This window comes from Rhagoletis zephyria, unplaced genomic scaffold (assembly GCF_001687245.7).
Source record: "Rhagoletis zephyria isolate East Lansing unplaced genomic scaffold, Rhagoletis_zephyria_1.1 Rzeph_scaffold_00205, whole genome shotgun sequence".
NCBI classification, from domain to species: Eukaryota; Metazoa; Arthropoda; class Insecta; order Diptera; family Tephritidae; genus Rhagoletis; species Rhagoletis zephyria.
The window spans coordinates 54,950-74,033 of record NW_016157289.1 but is presented as its reverse complement, the minus strand read 5'-3'; the positions used below and the strand labels follow the sequence as shown (position 1 = coordinate 74,033).

General features: G+C 36.4%; 1 protein-coding gene across 1 annotated transcript in view; it reads right to left on the bottom strand.

Annotated features, from left to right (window-relative positions):
• The window catches only part of LOC108358090 (beta-1,3-glucosyltransferase), a 140,795-nt gene extending 130,975 nt beyond the window's left edge, over nt 1–9,820 (bottom strand). Inside the window, exon 1 of the mRNA XM_017609235.1 lies at nt 9,755–9,820. Within this exon, the coding sequence (XP_017464724.1) occupies nt 9,755–9,818 (64 nt within the window). The 5' untranslated portion in view covers nt 9,819–9,820. The remainder of the gene's footprint in view (nt 1–9,754) is intronic.
• Between the last annotated feature and the right edge of the window lie 9,264 nt (nt 9,821–19,084).

Sequence of the window (19,084 nt, the reverse complement as noted above, 5' to 3'; positions counted from 1 at the left end):
TTTTACTTCATCGTTATCATTTATTTCTTCATCTTCATATTTATCTTTATTTCAAAGCTTAATTTCAAATGTGTAGTGAAACAACAGGCGAAACATGTCAAATTGAACATGTTGCAGCAACATCTATACACATTTCGAAAATGTTTAAACAATGGTTTTGGCCGTAATTTTCAACCTATTGTGAAACCATAAAAATTCTGCTCATCTACGGAAAAATGCCAACGGTGTTCTTGGTTTTGAAATCGGTTCGGTAGAATTGCCAAACGAACGGAGACAAAATTTATGTTAGCGTATTAATATATAGATATGTATGGATGATATAATAGCCCTGATCAAATAGATACTTTTCGTGTAAAATCCTGTAAAAATGTTAAACAGCAAAATCACTCTCTGAAGTGAGAGTAAAAATTGAGTAACAGCAAAAAGTACGGGAGCAAAAAAAGCATCGGGTAAAATCTTGCAACTTCATTCTCTACTCAACTCTTCAAAAATCGCTCTCATTTACATGATTTTGGACTACGGGATCCTTCCTGCAAGTTCGTGTAAAAACCTTTAAGCTCATTGAGTACTGGATCAGAGCTAAACAAGATTGCACAAAGAGAAGACGAGAGTAAGAGGAAATGGCGAACAAATGAATTTAGCTCCCCATTTTGCAAACAAAAGATCGTATGTTATATGTATTCATGACTTTAACGTAAACCCAACGACAGATGAAGCAGAACCACACATTATATTCCGAAAAGAAGAACTAAGTTTAGGAATATATGTATACAAATATAAACGCTGAAACTACAAGCTAAAAAACAGTAAGTGATGTGGTGTTTTCAAGATATTTTAACGCCCTTGAGTCACAAGTATAGATATACAAGTATCATATTTTATAAATCATACCGATAATTTCATGTATTAAAAGAACTAAAAATGAAAAAGAATAAAAAAATGAAATCAGCAAAATGAATAAAATTAAGTGAAATTAATGTTTAATTTCTAACCTAATCTACATGTCTGTGTTTGTAACTGAATCGCCTAATAATAGGTTTACATATAAAAAGATTATCCTCGTTTTGGAGCTTAACTCCTTAATCTGTAATCAGGAAAAGAGAATAGCCACACAAAATGTAGACAATGGGCGCGTTCATAAGTCGTAGCTGTTGGGTAACCGTTGGCTGTTTGTCTTAGAAACGCACAGTTGAGTTGTTACGCTCAGCCCAACAGTTGGCAACTTTCCGCCATTTTTTCCAGCGGAATATTTTTACGCTACCTGTACTCAACGTGTTGGGCTTAGCCTAAACAGCTGATCGAAAAGACTTACGCCGCTTATATTAAATTTAACGCCGCTTTGTTAGGTGGCAGTTGCAAACAAATTTATTATATTTTATATTACTGACGTGATAAAGTAAATAAAATATTTTATAATAATACTACGTTTCTAAATATATGTTTTTAAGATGTTTGCTATATAATTTTACACTGTTTAATTCATTGTAACATTGAACGATTTTTTCAACACGGCGGCCGCTCAGCGTTGAATGCTAAATAGTATCGGCGCAACTATCTCTATTTGTTGCAATTTCATTTGTTTACATTTATCAGCTGTTCATTTGGCAGCATATTCATCAAGCCGTTTCTAAGACGTAATTGTTGGGTTCAACAGTTGCCAGCAGTTTCGTAGCAGATGAGCTAAACAGCTACGTCTTATGAACGTGACCAATTATAAAATTATCTCAGATTAAACCGATAACTTTTTGGTGTCCAACCTAGTTTTACCGATTATACTTGCGAAGAAGAGAAGGAATGTCAAATGTAAATTGACGCTAGCAAGGAAAAGAGGTTTGGAAAGGTATTTTTATACCCGAGCGCACTTGTGCACAAGGGTATTATAACTTTGTTCCCATAACGGTTGTTTGTAGCAGGCAAAACGAATCGAGATAGATATAAATAAATGTATACATAAATGATCAGAATGAAAAGAGAAATCGATTAAGCGGTGACTGTCTGTCCGTCCGTCCGTCCCTCTGTCCATCCGTCTGTGCACACGATAACTCGAGTAAATATTGAGATATCTTAACGAAACTTGGTACGTGCACTTCTTTCGGGCGTAGGACGGATAGTATTGAAAATTGGCAAAATCGGACAATAACCACGCCTACCTCACATATAACAGTAATTTTCAGAAATATGAAAACAGCGATATTTTAGTAAATACTGAAGATAATTCACTCAAAATTGATATTTACAATAATTTTTAGACGACAAATAAGATTATTTTTGGAAAATGGGCGTAGCCACGCCCACATATGGTTGCATGTGCATACCTTGGTAACCGCTGCATCAATTTCTTCCAAACCTGGCGCAGTTGTTAGCCTTGCTACAGCATACCAAATGGCCGAAAATTTTTAAAATCGGACAACAACCACGCCCACATCCCATATAACGGTAATAGAGAGAAATACGAAATCTTCGATAAATCAGTAAATATTAAAGCTAATTTATTCAAAATTGATGCTTGCAACAATTCTTTACCAAGAAATACGTTTATGATAAAATTTTGGAAAATGGGCGTGGCACCGCCCACTTATGATCACATATATGTATGCCACGTAAAAGCAAAACGTTGAAAATAATTGAAATCGGACTAAAATTACGGCCGCTTTTCATATAACGGTAAATTTCAGAAATGCTTGAAACTACATATTTCGAAAGTTAAGGACGCTAATTTACTCAAAATTGATACGAGTTGTGAGTTGTGAGAATAACAGAGATCTTGAGTTGTGAGAATAACAGGCACAACCAATTTGACAGCTAACGAGCTTTGATTGAGATTATATTTATATGTAAACGTACTTTTATGCTTTGCCGTACGCATACGTTTACACATTAAATTTCATGAGTACCTAGTACTCACGCATTTTTTTTAGTACCAAAATGCTCGAAAACCGCTCGAATGATTTTGTTTTTTTTCTTTAATAAAAAGTTCAAGGGTCTTCCTTTCGTTTGGTATATGGGAAGTATTGGTTGATATCATCTAGATATGTTTATTTTATTCAAATATATGGGCATACATGATTTTCCACATAAAAGCACTTCGTCATCATTTTGCAAACACGTGCATGCGTTGGAAGTGAGAAAAGGAGACAAAGGCATGTGTGTGTAGGTATTTCGGCTTTTGAGTAACAGATGTAAATACCCTGTAGGACCTCGGAATAGACTTAGAGCACACCACAACCTAGACTGCAAGTGATTGTAACTAGTCCAAAGTTTGGTCCAAGAACATGTAAAATTCTATTTACATTTAACATTGAATGTCCTAGGCTCGGACCAATTGTCCACTTCTGCATTACATTGTAACTAATTTTGGGGGAAAACAAAACAAAAATAAAGCTTGCGCCAGCTGCGATTCGAACCGGGGTTCTCAAATTTCCGAAGCGGATACCCACTCTACATGCCAACGCCGCACATGAAAATTCGACGACTAAGAGCCTACATTCAGCAAATCGTTAATTATACCCATTGTCCGCTACTCCATGACATTGTAACCAATTTTAGAACAAAACTCGGACCTTATGCATTACATTCGGACCACTTTTAGTACAATTCACCTGTTTTACATTACATTGCTTTAAATTTTTGGACTATCTTTGGTCTAGTTACAAAACTACTATACCTACGACTATATTNCAACCAATTTTGAAACCATAAAAAAAAGTCTGCTCATCTAGAGAAAAAAGCCTTTCCAATGGTGTTGATGGTTTTGAAATCGGTTCGGTAGAATCGCCAAACGAACGGAGACAAAATNCACGCCTTTTTTTAGTACCAAGATGCTCGAAAACCGCTCGAATGATTTGTAAATGATAGTGTAAATGATAGTAAATAACTTGAGTTTAATTATTTGACAGGTGGCAACTCTTTTCGAAAAAAATTAAACCAGTTTGCACATCTACAGGCCAAGAGCTTTAATTAAAATTCATGCTGCACAAAAAATGCCTTCGCATATTATATATACTAGAGTGCCAGTTACTGTCGAAATTCGACAGTTTTTCTANCATAATACACAGTGAAACCCGCTTAAGCAAATTAATAAAATGTTAAATTAATTAAATGTTCATGTTTTATTCATGGATTTACATATCTTCTTTTAAGTACCCAACCCGCCTAAGCATCTCATAAAGCTGGAATTTTTCGTGAGGTACTTAAGTGGGTTTTACTGTATTTCTGACGGAGTTCGAATATGGGACCACCTGCAGCAGAATATGTAAACATATGGGCAAATCTAAAAAACAGGTNCAGGACTTGGGCAGGACTTGGAATTGACCCGATACATTCAAGTTTAACGATAAATTTCAATGATTTGATACATATCGATAGTTCGATGAATTTCAAGAACACTAAAATCCGATAACTCAACAAAATTCGTTAACTCGACAAATTTCGATAACCGTGAAGTTCGAGGGCTCGATAAATTTCGATAACTCAAAAATGTAAATTCTTTGNGTGGATATAATTCACTGACGTATACTTGAAGCCTCAAAAAAAAAATTGGATCAATTTGCTGCATAACTTTTGAATTATGGGTGTTTNCGATAAGCTTATATAACCTTGAAATTTCGATAAACCGATATATTTTGAAAATTCCAAATAATTCCAATCCGAAACAGCTTAAATGGAACAGGTTGCAAAACAACCATACACAATATGGANTTCAATTAAAAAAAATAATGAAAACAAGTGAATTTTTTATGTAATTTTTAGGATGGGCAAAATTAATTATGTCAGAGCTTTTGAAGCACACAATATTCTGATTTGAAATTTAATGGGCATTTATCACTTATGTGTATACTTCAGATGTAGTACAGTAAAACCCGCTTAAGTACCTCATGAAAAATGTCAGCTTTTTGAGGTACTTAGGCGGGTTGGGTACTTAAAAGAACCCGCTTAGGCGGGTTGGGTACTTAAAAGAACCCGCTTAAGTACTTCGATGCGGGTACTTAAGCGAATTTTAAAAAAGCACTTAAAAGGGGAAAATTATGGGTAAAATGGTAAATGGGGTACGAAAAATTGAGGTACTTAGGCGGGTTGGGTAAATAAGCGGGGAGGTACTTAAGAGAGGGATTTTCTTCAGATTACATTCAAAAATTCACATTGCCCAAAAATGTTGGTTACCTAAGCGGGTTAGGTACTTAAGCGGGTTTCACTGTAGTTAAGAAAAGTGTGCATTAAAAAATCACGAAACGGCAAGTAACTCAAAGTCTGTAACTCCACATTTCACAATTTTCAAAATTTTCGGTTTATCGAGTTTTTAAAGCATTTAATTTTAAGAACTTTTTAAGTATGTATTGTATTCTAAAAACAATTACGAATAATTTGCTACCTTAGCAAGAGATGGGCTTTCAGAATAAACCAACTTTTAAAGATAAAATATTCTGCGATCTTGAGCGTAATTTTTATTCCAAAAAGATCTTAATTGAAGGCACATTTGGAAAATACGTCGAAACGCTCTAAATATTTTTATAACTACTAGTCCTTATAACGTTGCATATACCTGCAAAGTGCTTCATAAAAATATTCTCTAGAAGTGTGTAAAAACCCCAATTTAGTTCTTTAAATTATGCTCCTTCTTGTAGTCAGAATATTTCGAGCGTGGTATCAAATCAAATTTTTTTCGACAAAGGTTCTGATAGTTGCTCTTACTTAATTGGAGCCTTCTAAATTTAATGGCGTCCTCAGTTTTGTCCGATTATTACTTTGCTTAAATTTAAACTATTTTATAAAAAAAACTCCCTCAGTTTTGAAGATATTTTACTAAAATTTTGCACACACAGTGACGATGTTTTGCGTTATAACTCCTCCAATTAATCAGGTAAAAATTTAGTATAGGTTCACTTTAACATATAGAATGCATACAATTTATTATTCAGACATGAAGTTAGAGTTATAGCGCAAAAACACATATATGAGTAATCAGTTGTATTGGAGCTATATGTTAAAGTGTTCCCATTTCGAGATTTTTAAGGAATAATTAAGGTAATATTAAAAACCCGTTATGTGCAAAATTTTAGTAAAATAACTTCAAAACTGAGGGAGTAATTTATAAAATAGTTAAAATGTGATCAAATTTTCAAATACCGTTATCTCGAAAACCGGAGCCAATCTGGTAAAACGGGGGATGCCATTGAATTTAGAACGTCCCAATTAAGTGAGTTCAACTATCAAAATCTTTTCTCAAAATTTACAACTTGAACAACTTAATTTTAACCCAGCTTATTCTTTTGTTTTTTATTTCATGTTTATTCCTCGTTTGGAAGCACTTGATGAAAATGAGCTACACTTGTATTAATCGATTTATTAAGAGAATACGAATAAAATGATATATAAAACATAGGTGTGCTCACAAATTTAAAAATTAAAATTTTTTTTGGAGAGTGTACCTATTTTTTAGATTTGTTCATATATGAAATGTAATAAAATAAAGTAAATAAATAAATAAATAAAAAGTAAAAAAAAATAAAATTTTGTTTCTCCTATTGATATTTTATGTCCAGAAGTAGTTAGTTACATCAAATGCAGAGGTAACCACCCTTGACTATTTCGCGGCCATCGCCATACAAATATAGTTAGCTGTCCTCAAAGGAAATATACATCAACTTAAAGTTAGCTTATAGTTAGATACATTTCCCGTAGGGTATCTACATATGGCGGCAACTGTGGTGTAGTGGTAAGCAGTGAGCGATTCCACTCCGCAGTGCCTGGGTACAAGCCCCGGTCAAAGCAACAACGCAAAAAAATGTAGAAAAAAGGTTTTTTCCTAACAGTGGTCGCTCATCGGCAGGCAATGGCAGACGTCCGAGAGTATTTCTGCCATGAAAAACAGCTTCTCATAAAAATACAATCGCCGTTCGGAGTCGGCGTAAAACTGTAGGCCCCTCCTCTTTGTGTGACAACATCAAGGCGCACGCCACAAATCGGAGGAGAAGCTCGGCCAAACACTAACATATGTGTAAGCGTCAATCTATTATTATTATTATCTACAAATCGTAGCCTGGGTAAAAGATTGTCGTAAGCGTCATACGTACATACATGCGTAACATACGACAATCTTTTACCCAGGCGACGATATGTAGATATATGTATGTATGTACATACATATGTATATATGTACTTATAGTTTGCATTCACACTTCATGTCTACAATATCCCATTGCTGCAGTCTTTCAATTGCATACATATGTATGTAGCTCTTTATTTGGCTTGTCGCCGCAGTATACCTCCTTTTGCCGATTTGGCGTTCGATGTCAATTTGTATTGTTTACTTTGGATAACCACAAGCCATTAGTTTGTATTGTATTAACAACTAAAGCAATGTAGTCAATAAGAATAATTTACTTTTCTTCGTCCGAATTCTGCAAGTGAACAGGATTTGCCAATATTTGCTTTACAAGTTTGGAAAGTTCAGGCGGGCCAGTTGAATTTGGGACTAATTGATAAAATCGATTTAATAAATCTCATAAATTTATTTGCTTACATACATACATACGTTCGAGCAGACATTCATACAAATCAATATATATCAATGGGTACGGTGATCATATTAATTAACGTAAAATAAACGACATTTTTTCAAAATTATTTGGGAATTCTTACATACAACTTGTATGATATAAGTACCTTACCCATATCGTAATTTAAATCAAATGTTTACCAGATAATTATATTATTTAATTGTACAAGTTCCCCTTCTAGAACGGCGCTGTAACCAGATTTTAGCCGATTCCAAAAAATGAGACCAATCCTTACCAAAGACATCCTTTGCTGCCAAAATACGTTTATCAGAAATCCTATTACACGGCGAAGGCAGCGGAGGTTTGTTGTTCTTTTTCAGTGCAACTGGAAACTGAACGTGTAACACGAACCTGTGCACAACTTATATTTTATAGGGGACATTTTTATTTTTCAGATTATCTGCTTAAAAATTGACCTCTGAAAATGGAGGGCTCATTTAAAGGACAGCCTAAGAAACAATGGACAAAAGGCGTCCTTTATTTAGAAAAAATAAAAATTATAAAGGACAGGGGTTAAAATAAGGGACGGATGGTCACAGCATCAATAGGTAGTTATTCAAGCAAATTTGGATTGCCCACAAAAATTTGTTGTATTAAAATAAGATGAAGATGTGCCATGTTTCTGCACGCTAAATTTTAAGTTTTAATAAAGAGGGTAAAAAGTTATACATTTCATTTATTATGCTTATTTCTATAAATGTAAATACATACATTATATACCAGTTTTCTAATTTATGCACATATCGCTCGTTTGCTGGAAGAACGTCATAACGGTAGGTACGCAGAAATGGCTGTCTGGTATGTTTTATTCATCTTTTTTCAATTTCTTTCTTACAACTTTACTCATTTTGGTTAGCAATTTTTTTTTTTTTTTTTAGATTGGCGCTTACACATATGTTAGTGCTTGGCCGAGCTTCTCCTCCGATTTGTGGTGTGCGCCTTGGTGTTGTCACACAAAGCGAAGGGACCTACAGTTTTACGCCGACTCCGAACGGCGATTGTATTTTTATGAGAAGCCGTTTTTCATGGCAGAAATACGGTGGGGTGCAATAAGGCCATACGCAATAAAGCCATATTGGAAATAAAGCCATATTTTTTTGGTAATAAGGCCATAAATTCGATATGGCTTTATTTCCAATTACAATTGGTAATTAAGCCATATGGCTTTATTTCGCTTTCAAATTTTTATGTTTCTTTTATTTGAACAATGGAAAAAGTTCGCAACAAAACTACTAAACCGCCTTGAACTACAACGTCACCTTAAACATGCAATTACTCTCCTTCGCGTCCAGCCGCGCCGCGCTCCGCCGTTCACGCGCCGCGCGCGCTGCGCCGGCCCCCGCGCTCCACCCTTCACACGCGGCGCGGTGCGGGGAGCCAGCAAATGTGCACCCGCCAGGTTATGCACTCGCAAAATTAAAACTTACCTAAGTACATATATTTATTTTTCAATATCCAATAAATCCGGAAATATTAAATAATGATTTATTTCATTTTATTAGTAATAATTTGTATAAATTTAAATAATTCAATATCAGTTTCAAGAGTGTGTCCAAGGCGAATTTAATAATGAATTACAACAAACACATCATTTGGACGTAATGTTCAGATAAAATTCAGATTCGCCGTTAACACCGCCTTGAGAGTGTCATTTCAGAATATGGCTTTATTTCTCATTTGCAAAATTTTTTGTATGGCTTTATTTCTCTTTCTGATTGGAAATAAAGCCATATGGCTTTATTGCCTAAAAATATGGCTTTATTGCCATATGGCTTTATTGCGTATGGCCTTTGTTGCACCCCACCCAGAAATACACTCGGAGGTTTGCCATTGCCATCGAGGGACGACCGCTGTTAAGAAAAAACCTTTTTCTATATTTTTTGCGATGTTGCTTTGACCAGGGTTTGCTGATGAGTGAAAGCGCGCACTGCTTACCACTACACCACAGCGGCTTAGAAATTACATTACAAGAAATCAACAATTTTTTGACTAATTAAGTGACCAGGGGTGATGACAGTTTGATCCACTGAATTCAATTTTAAGATTCCACTTGTTATGTTTTTTAATTATTATTTATTTTTATTCAATGCAGAAATCCCATCTTAAATCTTTAAAACCCAATTCTTATATTTTTGAGCTATAACGTTCGGACAAAAGAGAGATACATGTATTTTCTAAGCACATGACATTTTACTTACCTGTTGCAATATTTGCAGTTTTCAGAAGGAACACCACTAGGAAAACTTTCCAAATCCGATACATAGCAATCATCGCACCGAATTCATAAAGACGCACGCATGTATATTTAGCACAGCTTGAAAGAAGCACTGAAATTTTCTATTAAAAAGTTATGTTAAATTTAATAATGGCTGTATTTAAAAAATTATATTCGTTGGTTCCTAGATACGGATACATACATATTATTATACGTACATACCCAACAAACACTGGAACAAAAATTTTCAAGCGTTTGAGACTAAAAATTTTCTCAAACATTGTTTATCAATTTAAGAACGGTTTGAGAAATATTTGAAAAAAAATTGTTAGCATTCCGTTCCGTTCCATCTGTGTCAACATGGCACAGATGTAGAAGTCCATCGATAGTCTGCTATATTGTTGCAATTTGTTTAATTTCAAAATAAACTATGCAACTAATTTTTTACATCAACCGTATTTTTCTTTGTTAAACTAACTGAATAAATAAGCTATTAAATAAACTGTTAAACTGCATAAATAGAAATTCCTTTCCTATAAAAACTGTGACTCTCTTACATATATCATTGGCAACACTATACAAATATTTCAATGAGAGTAACTGGGTTTCATTTCGTTCCGCTCCAGATCAGAAAGCAACATTTCTCAATTTGAAAATAAAGGAAAATTTCATATTAAAAAAGTGCTCTTTAGTTTGAGAACGCTATCAACGGTTATTTGAGATGCATTTGAGATTTAACGTTTGCAATTTGAGAAAAGGACTGATTCTCAAATGCATCTCAAATTGGAATTTAACAAACATGTTTATTAGGTACATATGTATATCAAAAGGTAGCGCCGCACAGAGTCGCCTATTTGGGCAAAAATCGAAAAATTCGTTGACTGCAATGTGAACGTGTTTGGTATTTTTGTAAAGGTAATTTATCCACTAAAAAATATTAAGCAGAAATTTCTCTATAAAATAAGTTATATGCTGCCAGGAAGTCACCAAAGTTGAAAAAATTTAAACTAAGAATTTTAATAAGAACATAGCCATGCGCAAGCTCTTTACGGAAACAAATGTCAAAAATACATTCTTTGAAATAAAAGCTCTGATCCAGTACTCCATGAAGTTACAAGTTTTTACACGAACTTGCAGGAAGTTACAGGAAAAATGATCCCGTTCTCCAAATTCCAAAATCGTGTAAATGAGAGCGATTTTTGAAGAGTTGTGTAGAGAATGAAGTTGCAAGATTTTACCCGAAATGGTAAAATCATGAAAAGTGTCAAGCGACGGTTTTAAAGGAAAAATTATTATTTTTTTGTTCCCGTATTTTATGTTGTTACTCACTTTTTACTCTCACTTCAGAGAGTAATTTTGCTGTTTGACATTTTTACAGGATTTTACACGAAAAGTATTGGATCAGAGCTAAAATGTTGGTTTGACGTTTTTTATTTCCATATGGATAGTACAGGAATAAAAATAAACACAGGGTGTCCCGGCGGTATTCCAGAAAAACCATTTTTTTTTTAAATCAAAATTAAAAAATGGTAAATTTAATGTAATGAATAAAAAATATGTGTAAAAACATGTTATTTTTTATTATTCTACGGGGTTTAAGCTTTCGAAAGAAGAAGTAAAAACCTGTTAATTTTTAGACTTTTTGCAGTAATTCGTTTTTTGCTAATGCATAAAATCATTTTTTGTCAGTGCCATCAGATCCGCACGATTCGTTCTATTTTCAAAAATGAAGTGTCAGATTAAAAGCCGACCTGTAGAGAATAGAGGTGTTTTTTTTTTAAAGAGTTGCCACCTGTTAAAAAATTAAATTAGATTTTTTATTTAAGTTAAATGACCTATTAAGAGGTGGGCATCAATCGAAATGTGTTCGAAAATTTCTTAACTACTAGAGGGTTGCCACCTGTTTCAAAGGTAAAATTCCTTTTGAATTAAAGGAATCAGGTAATTGAAATAGATAGGTATCACCATATGAGGGTCAGACGAAAGAGGTTTAAGAAGGTTTTAGCTTGTTTGTAAAGTCAAATTTAGTTAAACTAATATAAAAATTGTGTCAAGCCAAATGTTTACGATATCGTATTTGTTATTTTATTACAGATACATACTAAAGGTCTGCATCGGAATTCAGTTTGCTCACTGTGAAGTTTTCTTCAAATATGTAAACTACTCCTACTCTATCAAAAAGGGTATGGAAGGAAGAGAAGTGAAGATATTGAGCGCTGTACACATAAAAAAAGTACTCAAACAAATTATGTTCCTAAAAAGAGAGGAACATATATCAGCAGTACCATGCTGTTAAACTTCCACAAAAAAGATGTTCCTTCACAAGTATTTTTTGAGTATTTTTGGAAGTTTTCGTTTAATGCTACATAATGTTAATGTTAGAGCTGACTCTTATGTTAAATAACAAACATGGAGAAACAATGTAGGGCGCTCCAAATATTTAGCCAACAGCATATTTTTATAAAGAAAGTGGACTAATTTTATACAAAGACCCAATCACAGTATATACAGTAATAAACCTTTTCAGTGTTTCACCATTTGGTCCCCGAGGAGTACTTTTGGGTTGTGTGCAGCGCTTTCGTGCACGGCAACACTTACTGTGGGGAATTTCGCCTCGTGATTAGAAAAAGTTCATTTCGAGGATAAACTATACATAATTATGTGTTATTTATGAACAAAATGTAGGTTAAGTATAATATTCATCTTTAATGTATGCTGATATTCATGCTTAATGAAAAATAATATCAATAGTTAAGTGCATAATTAACGCTTGTGTTTTATAAACTGGAAAGCTCAAATCGTAATTTCTTAAATGCAGTTTTCTTAAATGTAAGTTTAAAATATAAAAAAAAAGTCCATTGTAAGATTATATTTTTATGAAAAACGTAAATTTTGTGATTTTATCAAGCCAAATTCTAAATTTCCGAATATATTTAAGTCTTTGTTAGCTATACAGACCCCAATGCCCGCCAGCGCATCCGCCCACACAGTCCATTAAGCACACCCAAGTTTGAGTGATCTACAAGTTACAAGCGTTTTCAGCATTTAACAGTTCATTATCATGTACGGTGTAATATAACAAATTATACACTGAACTATGATAATATAATGTACTAGTATCTATAATAATAACAATAATTTGCAATGTTTTTCACTTTTGCAATTAGTTTCGGGCACTATTACACAGTCATGACTTGTGCCACTCTGCCATAGTACGGTTGTTGCACCCTTTCATACCACAGTAATTTTGTATACAACTCTGAATCAACAAAATTCATGCTCCTTCTCATTAACAACCCTGATCAGATTTTACCCCCGAGGAGTACTCAAAAGGTTTTATTACTGTATATACTGTGGAACCAATTTTTAGTTTTACAATACGATATTTTCATTTCCCAATACCAGGCGCTCCATACATATGAAGTAGCAAACTTTCCATACGCCCTGCAAACCAAAGTTCCCGAAATCTTAAGGAAATCGTTAGGAGTATCTCATCCCTGTAACGATTTTTTTTACGAATTTTCAAAGAAAATTATATGAAGGGGTTAACACGAACTCGTAAAGTAATTTATGTACGAAAAATAAAGAAAATTCTGGAAAATTTCTGAAAGATATTCTTCACATAGCACCATTATTTTCGTTGCTTCACAGATTTTCTTCCGAAATTTCGTAAAAGAATGGAAGCGTGCGTAATTTATTTCATTTTAGAAAATTCGGCAAAAGATCGAATTAAATCTTAACGAATTCTTTCAAATTTCTTTACAATGCAGAATACTCCGAAAAAATGGTTTGCAGGGCGCATGCATTTGTTTGTAGCATTTTTTAATTCGTTTGTAGAAGCCTTTGAGATTCACAAACTAGATTTTTAAAAATGTATACAAAATAATGTTCTGCTTAGAAATAGAAAACTTGTTACTTCACATGTGTGTCCATATGTATGAGCCCCTGGTATTCTTCTTCTTCTTATTTGGCGCTGTAACCGCCTAAGCGATTTTGGCCGAGTCCAAAACAGCACGCCAGTCATTTCTCTTCTGTGCTAACTGACGCCAATTGAAAATGCCAAGTGAAGCCAAGTCCTTCTCCACCTGGTCTTTCCAACGCAGAGGAGGCCTTCCTCTTCCTCTGTTACCAGCATCGCGGCCCGCGTTGAATATTTTCAGAGCAGGAGCGTTTCTGTCCATCCGAACGACATGGCCAAGCCAGCGGAGCCGCTGAATTTTAATTCGCTGCACTATGTCTATATCGTTGTAAAGCTCATACAGCTCATCGTTAAATCGTCTGCGATATTCGCCATCACCAACGCGTAAAGGTCCGTAAATCTTTCGCAGAATCTTTCTCTCGAAAACTCCAAGAGCCGCCTCATCAGATGCTTTCATTGTCCATGCTTCCGCGCCATACACCAGCACAGGCATGATGAGTGACTTATAGAGTGTGATCTTTGTACGACGAGAGAGGACTTTACTTCTCAATTGCCTACTCAGCCCAAAGTAGCACTTGTTGGCAAGAGTGATTCTCCGTTGGATTTCAAGGCTGACATTATTATTGGTGTTAATGCTGGTTCCCAAATAAACGAAGTCGTCTACTTTTTCAAACTTGTAACTGTCAACAGTGACGTGGGTGCCAAGACGCGTATGCTCTGACTGTTTGTGTGCTGACAGGAGATACTTCGTTTTGTCCTCGTTCACCACCAGACCCATTCGCTTTGCTTCTCTATCCAATCCCGAGAAGGCAGAACAGACGTAGCCCTTGTTTTTACCGATAATATCGATGTCGTCGGCATACGCCAGCAATTGTACGCTCTTATAAAGTATTGTGCCTGAGCGGTTCAGTTCTGCGGCTCTTATTATCTTCTCCAACATAAGATTAAAGAAATCACACGAAAGGGGGTCCCCTTGTCTGAAACCTCGTTTGGTATCAAACGGCTCGGAGAGGTCCTTCCCTATTCTGACGGAGCTGGTGGTATTGCTCAACGTCATTTTACACAGCCGTATTAGTTTCGCGGGGATACCAAATTCAGACATCGCGGCATAAAGGCAACTTCTCTTCGTGCTGTCGAAAGCGGCTTTGAAATCGACAAATAGATGGTGTGTGTCGATCCTATTCTCGCGGGTCTTTTCCAAGATTTGGCGTATTGTGAATACCTGATCTATGGTGGATTTTCCAGGCCTAAAGCCACACTGATAAGGTCCAATCAGCTCGTTGACGGTGGGCTTCAGTCTTTCGCACAATACGCTCGATAAGACCTTGTAACCTATGCTTAGAAGGCTAATTCCGCGGTAGTTGGCGCGTATGGCGGGGTCGCCTTTCTTGTGGATTGGGCAGAGCACACTTAAATTCCAGTCGTCGGGCATGCGTTCATCTGACCATATTCTGCATACGAGCTGATGCATGCACCTAATCAGCTCCTCGCCGCCGTACTTGAATAGCTCGGCTGGCAGGCCGTCAGCTCCAGCAGCTTTGTTGTTTTTCAGCCGCGTAATCGCTATTCGTACCTCGTCATAGTCAGGCGGTGGGACAGCTATTCCATCATCATCGACTGGGGACTCGGGTTCGTCTTCCTCACTACTTTCAGCGCTGCTACCATTCAGTAGGTTATAAAAGTGTTCCCTCCACAATTTAAGTATATTCTGGACATCGGTCACTAGGTCGCCATTGTTGTTCTTACAGGAGTTCGCCCCGGTCTTGAAACCTTCCGTAAGTCGCCTAACCCTCTGGTAGAATTTTCGGGCGTTCTTCCTGTCGGCCAGCATCTCAAGCTCTTCGCACTCACGTATTTCGGCCTCTCTCTTCTTATTGCGGCAAATACGTCTCGCTTCCTTCTTCAGTTCCCTATAACGGTCCCACATGGCTCGCGTTGCGCCCGATCGCAGCGTGGCCCTGTAGGCGGCATCTTTTTTCTCTGCGGCTTCTTGACATTCCTCATCGTACCAGTTGTTCTTTCGGGCTCGCTGAAATCCAACTACTTCTTCGGCGGCGGTACTTAATGATCGGGAAATGTGGTTCCACTGCTCGCGTACGTCGGATTGTTGAAGAGTGCTCTCAGAGAGCAGGTGTGTGAGTCGAGTGGCGAATAAATTGGCCGTCTGTTGTGATTGCAGCTTTTCGACGTTAAGCTTTCCTTGCATTGTTGGGCGCACATTTTTTGCTGCACAGAGGCGGGTGCGTATCTTGGCTACAACAAGATAGTGGTCCGAGTCGATGTTTGGCCCTCGGAGTGTACGTACGTCCAAAACGCTTGAAGCATGCCTTCCGTCTATCACAACATGATCGATTTGGTTTCTCGTTTTTCGATCTGGAGACAGCCATGTAGCTTGGTGGATGTTCTTATGCTGGAACCTGGTACTACATATTACCATATTTCGGGCCCCGGCGAAGTCGATCAGCCTCAGTCCGTTATCGGACGTTTCGTCGTGGAGGCTGAATTTTCCGACAGTGGCGCCAAAGATCCCTTCCTTGCCCACCTTGGCATTAAAATCGCCAAGCACGATTTTGACATCGTGTCGGGGGCAGCGCTCATATGTACGTTCCAAGCGCTCATAGAAGAGATCCTTGGACGCCTCATCCTTCTCTTCCGTCGGGGCATGGGCGCAGATGAGCGAGATGTTGAAGAATCTAGCTTTGATGCGGATTGTGGCTAGACGTTCGTCCACCGGGGTGAACGCCAGTACTCGGCGACGGAGTCTCTCTCCTACCACGAATCCAACACCGAATTTGCGCTCCTTTACGTGGCAACTGTAGTAGACGTCGCAAGGCTTCACGCTTACTTTACCTTGCCCCGTCCATCGCATTTCTTGGATGGCGGTGATGTCAGCCTTTGTCTTCCCGAGGACATCAACCAGCCGGGCAGAGGCACCTTCCCCATTAAGGGTCCGGATATTCCAGGTGCATACCCTTAAATCATAGTCCTTTATACGTTTGCCGTGGTCGTCATCAGAAAAAGGGGGTCTCATCCGAGGCTTGTTGGATTTTTTCATTGGGCGGGGTTTTAACGTGGCGGGACCCAAACCCAGCGCACGCGAAGTTTTACGCCTTCTCACTTTAGCTCGCTCCCAAACGGGTGTTTGGTTGCTACCCAGAGGATACGTGGATATAAATATCCGGACGTTGTGAGCTGCGATTTGAACCGTACGCACAAGAATCGCTTCTGGCCACTCCCAGGTGAATGGCAGTCAAAAGTTTTCCACTTCTGCGCACGGAACCATCCTCCCTGGTATTGGTATTGGAGCCCCTGGTATTGGGAAATGAAAATATCGATTTGACAATAAAAACTGGTCATAAAGAGAGGTCGCGGTAGGGGACACACATTTTTGGTTATTTAAAAAATTTACATAATATGTATGTACATAAATCATCAGATAAATGATGAAAGCTGCTACCATTCGATGGTTGTTATGTATGAACATATCGATGATCCTGTGCAATAACGACACAATTCAAAATTCAAAAAATAAAAACTGTTACTACTGTTAAGTGGTTCATGTATCTAATCCTTCTCGAATCCATGTCTAATCTTTAAAACTTACTTTAGAAATCCTTACTGCTAACGTTAGTAAGGGTTGGAAATGTATAGGACAAGGGTTAGAGACAAGAGCAACTTAACAGTAGTAACATTTTTTATTTTTTGAACTTTGAATTGTATCGTTATTGAAGAGGACCATGGATATGTAATATGTACTTATGTACATATGTAAGATTCGACATTTTTTGCAAACATTGAAGCGTCCGGCGAGAAATGTCGGCGTCGGTGCTTTTTAAATATAAAACAATATTTTAAGCATATATTGGCATAAAAAGAAAATGTATGTCTTTTCTTAACATTGTGTTAAATGCTAACATTTCAAAAGAAAAAAAACTTCATAAGTATTCCTATACTTCCTATGAAGTCTATGTTCTTCCAAAAGTCGTTTTCATACTTATTTATAAACTTTCAAAAGTATCAATCTTCTGATCAGCTTAGAAAACTGCTTTAGGTCGTATAGACTGTTAATGTTATCTTATGACATGTTATGTTATGTTACAATTTTATAAGGGTCTTATTTATCCAAATTTTCAGGTAATAATAAAAAAGATATTTAAATGTTACTTGTTGGCGTAGTCGTTTTTTCAAATTTATGGCTTTCTATTATAAAAGCACATAACGCTGTTTGCAAGTGGACTACTCATATACATATTTCCGTTACCTTATTTCCCTAATTAAAGTGAATTTGATTTTTTTTAATGTGGCAACCCGTTCACGTGTCGTTTAGAAGTAAAGCATTTTCAAAACCACTTAAGTTGATACCCGTATTGAAATATCTAATTCATTTAACTTATTAAATACTTTTAATAGAATTTTTAAAACGTGGAAACCCTTTCAAAAAAAAAAATAAAACTGCACATCCACAGGCCAAGCCCTGTCATTTGACACCTCACTTTTGAAAATAGAACGAATTATATGTACATACATACCTATGTAAATACCACAATAACCCAAATTGTCATCTTCACACTGCATTTACAGCGAAAGTATGAAAGTTATCCAAAATCAAATTGCATTTTTGAATTTATGTCCTCAATTTTACTAAGAAACGAATTTTCATTTAAATCCGCCCAAAATTCTATTTTTGTCCACATTTTATATGGTGTGTGAAAAAAATCATATCAGCTGCTATACTGATACTACCTGTTCAATGTGCCTTGTTCTGCTGTGACTGCCAAACTAGTGGTGGCAAACTATCGATGGCACTATCGATAGTATCGATGGGACATCACTATCGCAACTAACGATGGCGACCAACATCGGCCATATTTGAAGTTCGATAATATCGAGGAATTGCAGTATCTATGTATGATTTTATGTACCATATCTATGTTGAAACGCGTTTGTGTGAAATTTTTATAATACCCGTGCGGATAATGTAACAAAATATGGACAAATAGCTAACTCACAATGTAAAAGGTTACGTGTTTGTTATAGATATGTTTATATTGCATGTGTTTCATTATATGTAATAACTTTTACAGAAAACAAGTAAGAAAGTCTAAGTTCGGGCCGAGCCGAACATTAAATACCCGGCGCAAGTATTAAATATACGATTTTCACCTTTCCAAAAGCTACCGTACATGGTAAGCCGTGGTGTATCAATTTTGAGTAAATTAGCGTCCTTAAATTTCGAAATATTGAAGTTTCGAGCATTCCTGAAATTTGCCGTTATATGAAAAGCGGTCTCAATTTTAGTCCGATTTCAATAATTTTCAACGTTTTGCTTTTATGTGGCAAGCACAATAACCATACCGAGCTTCGTACAAATTGGTAGAACGGTTACCGATATTC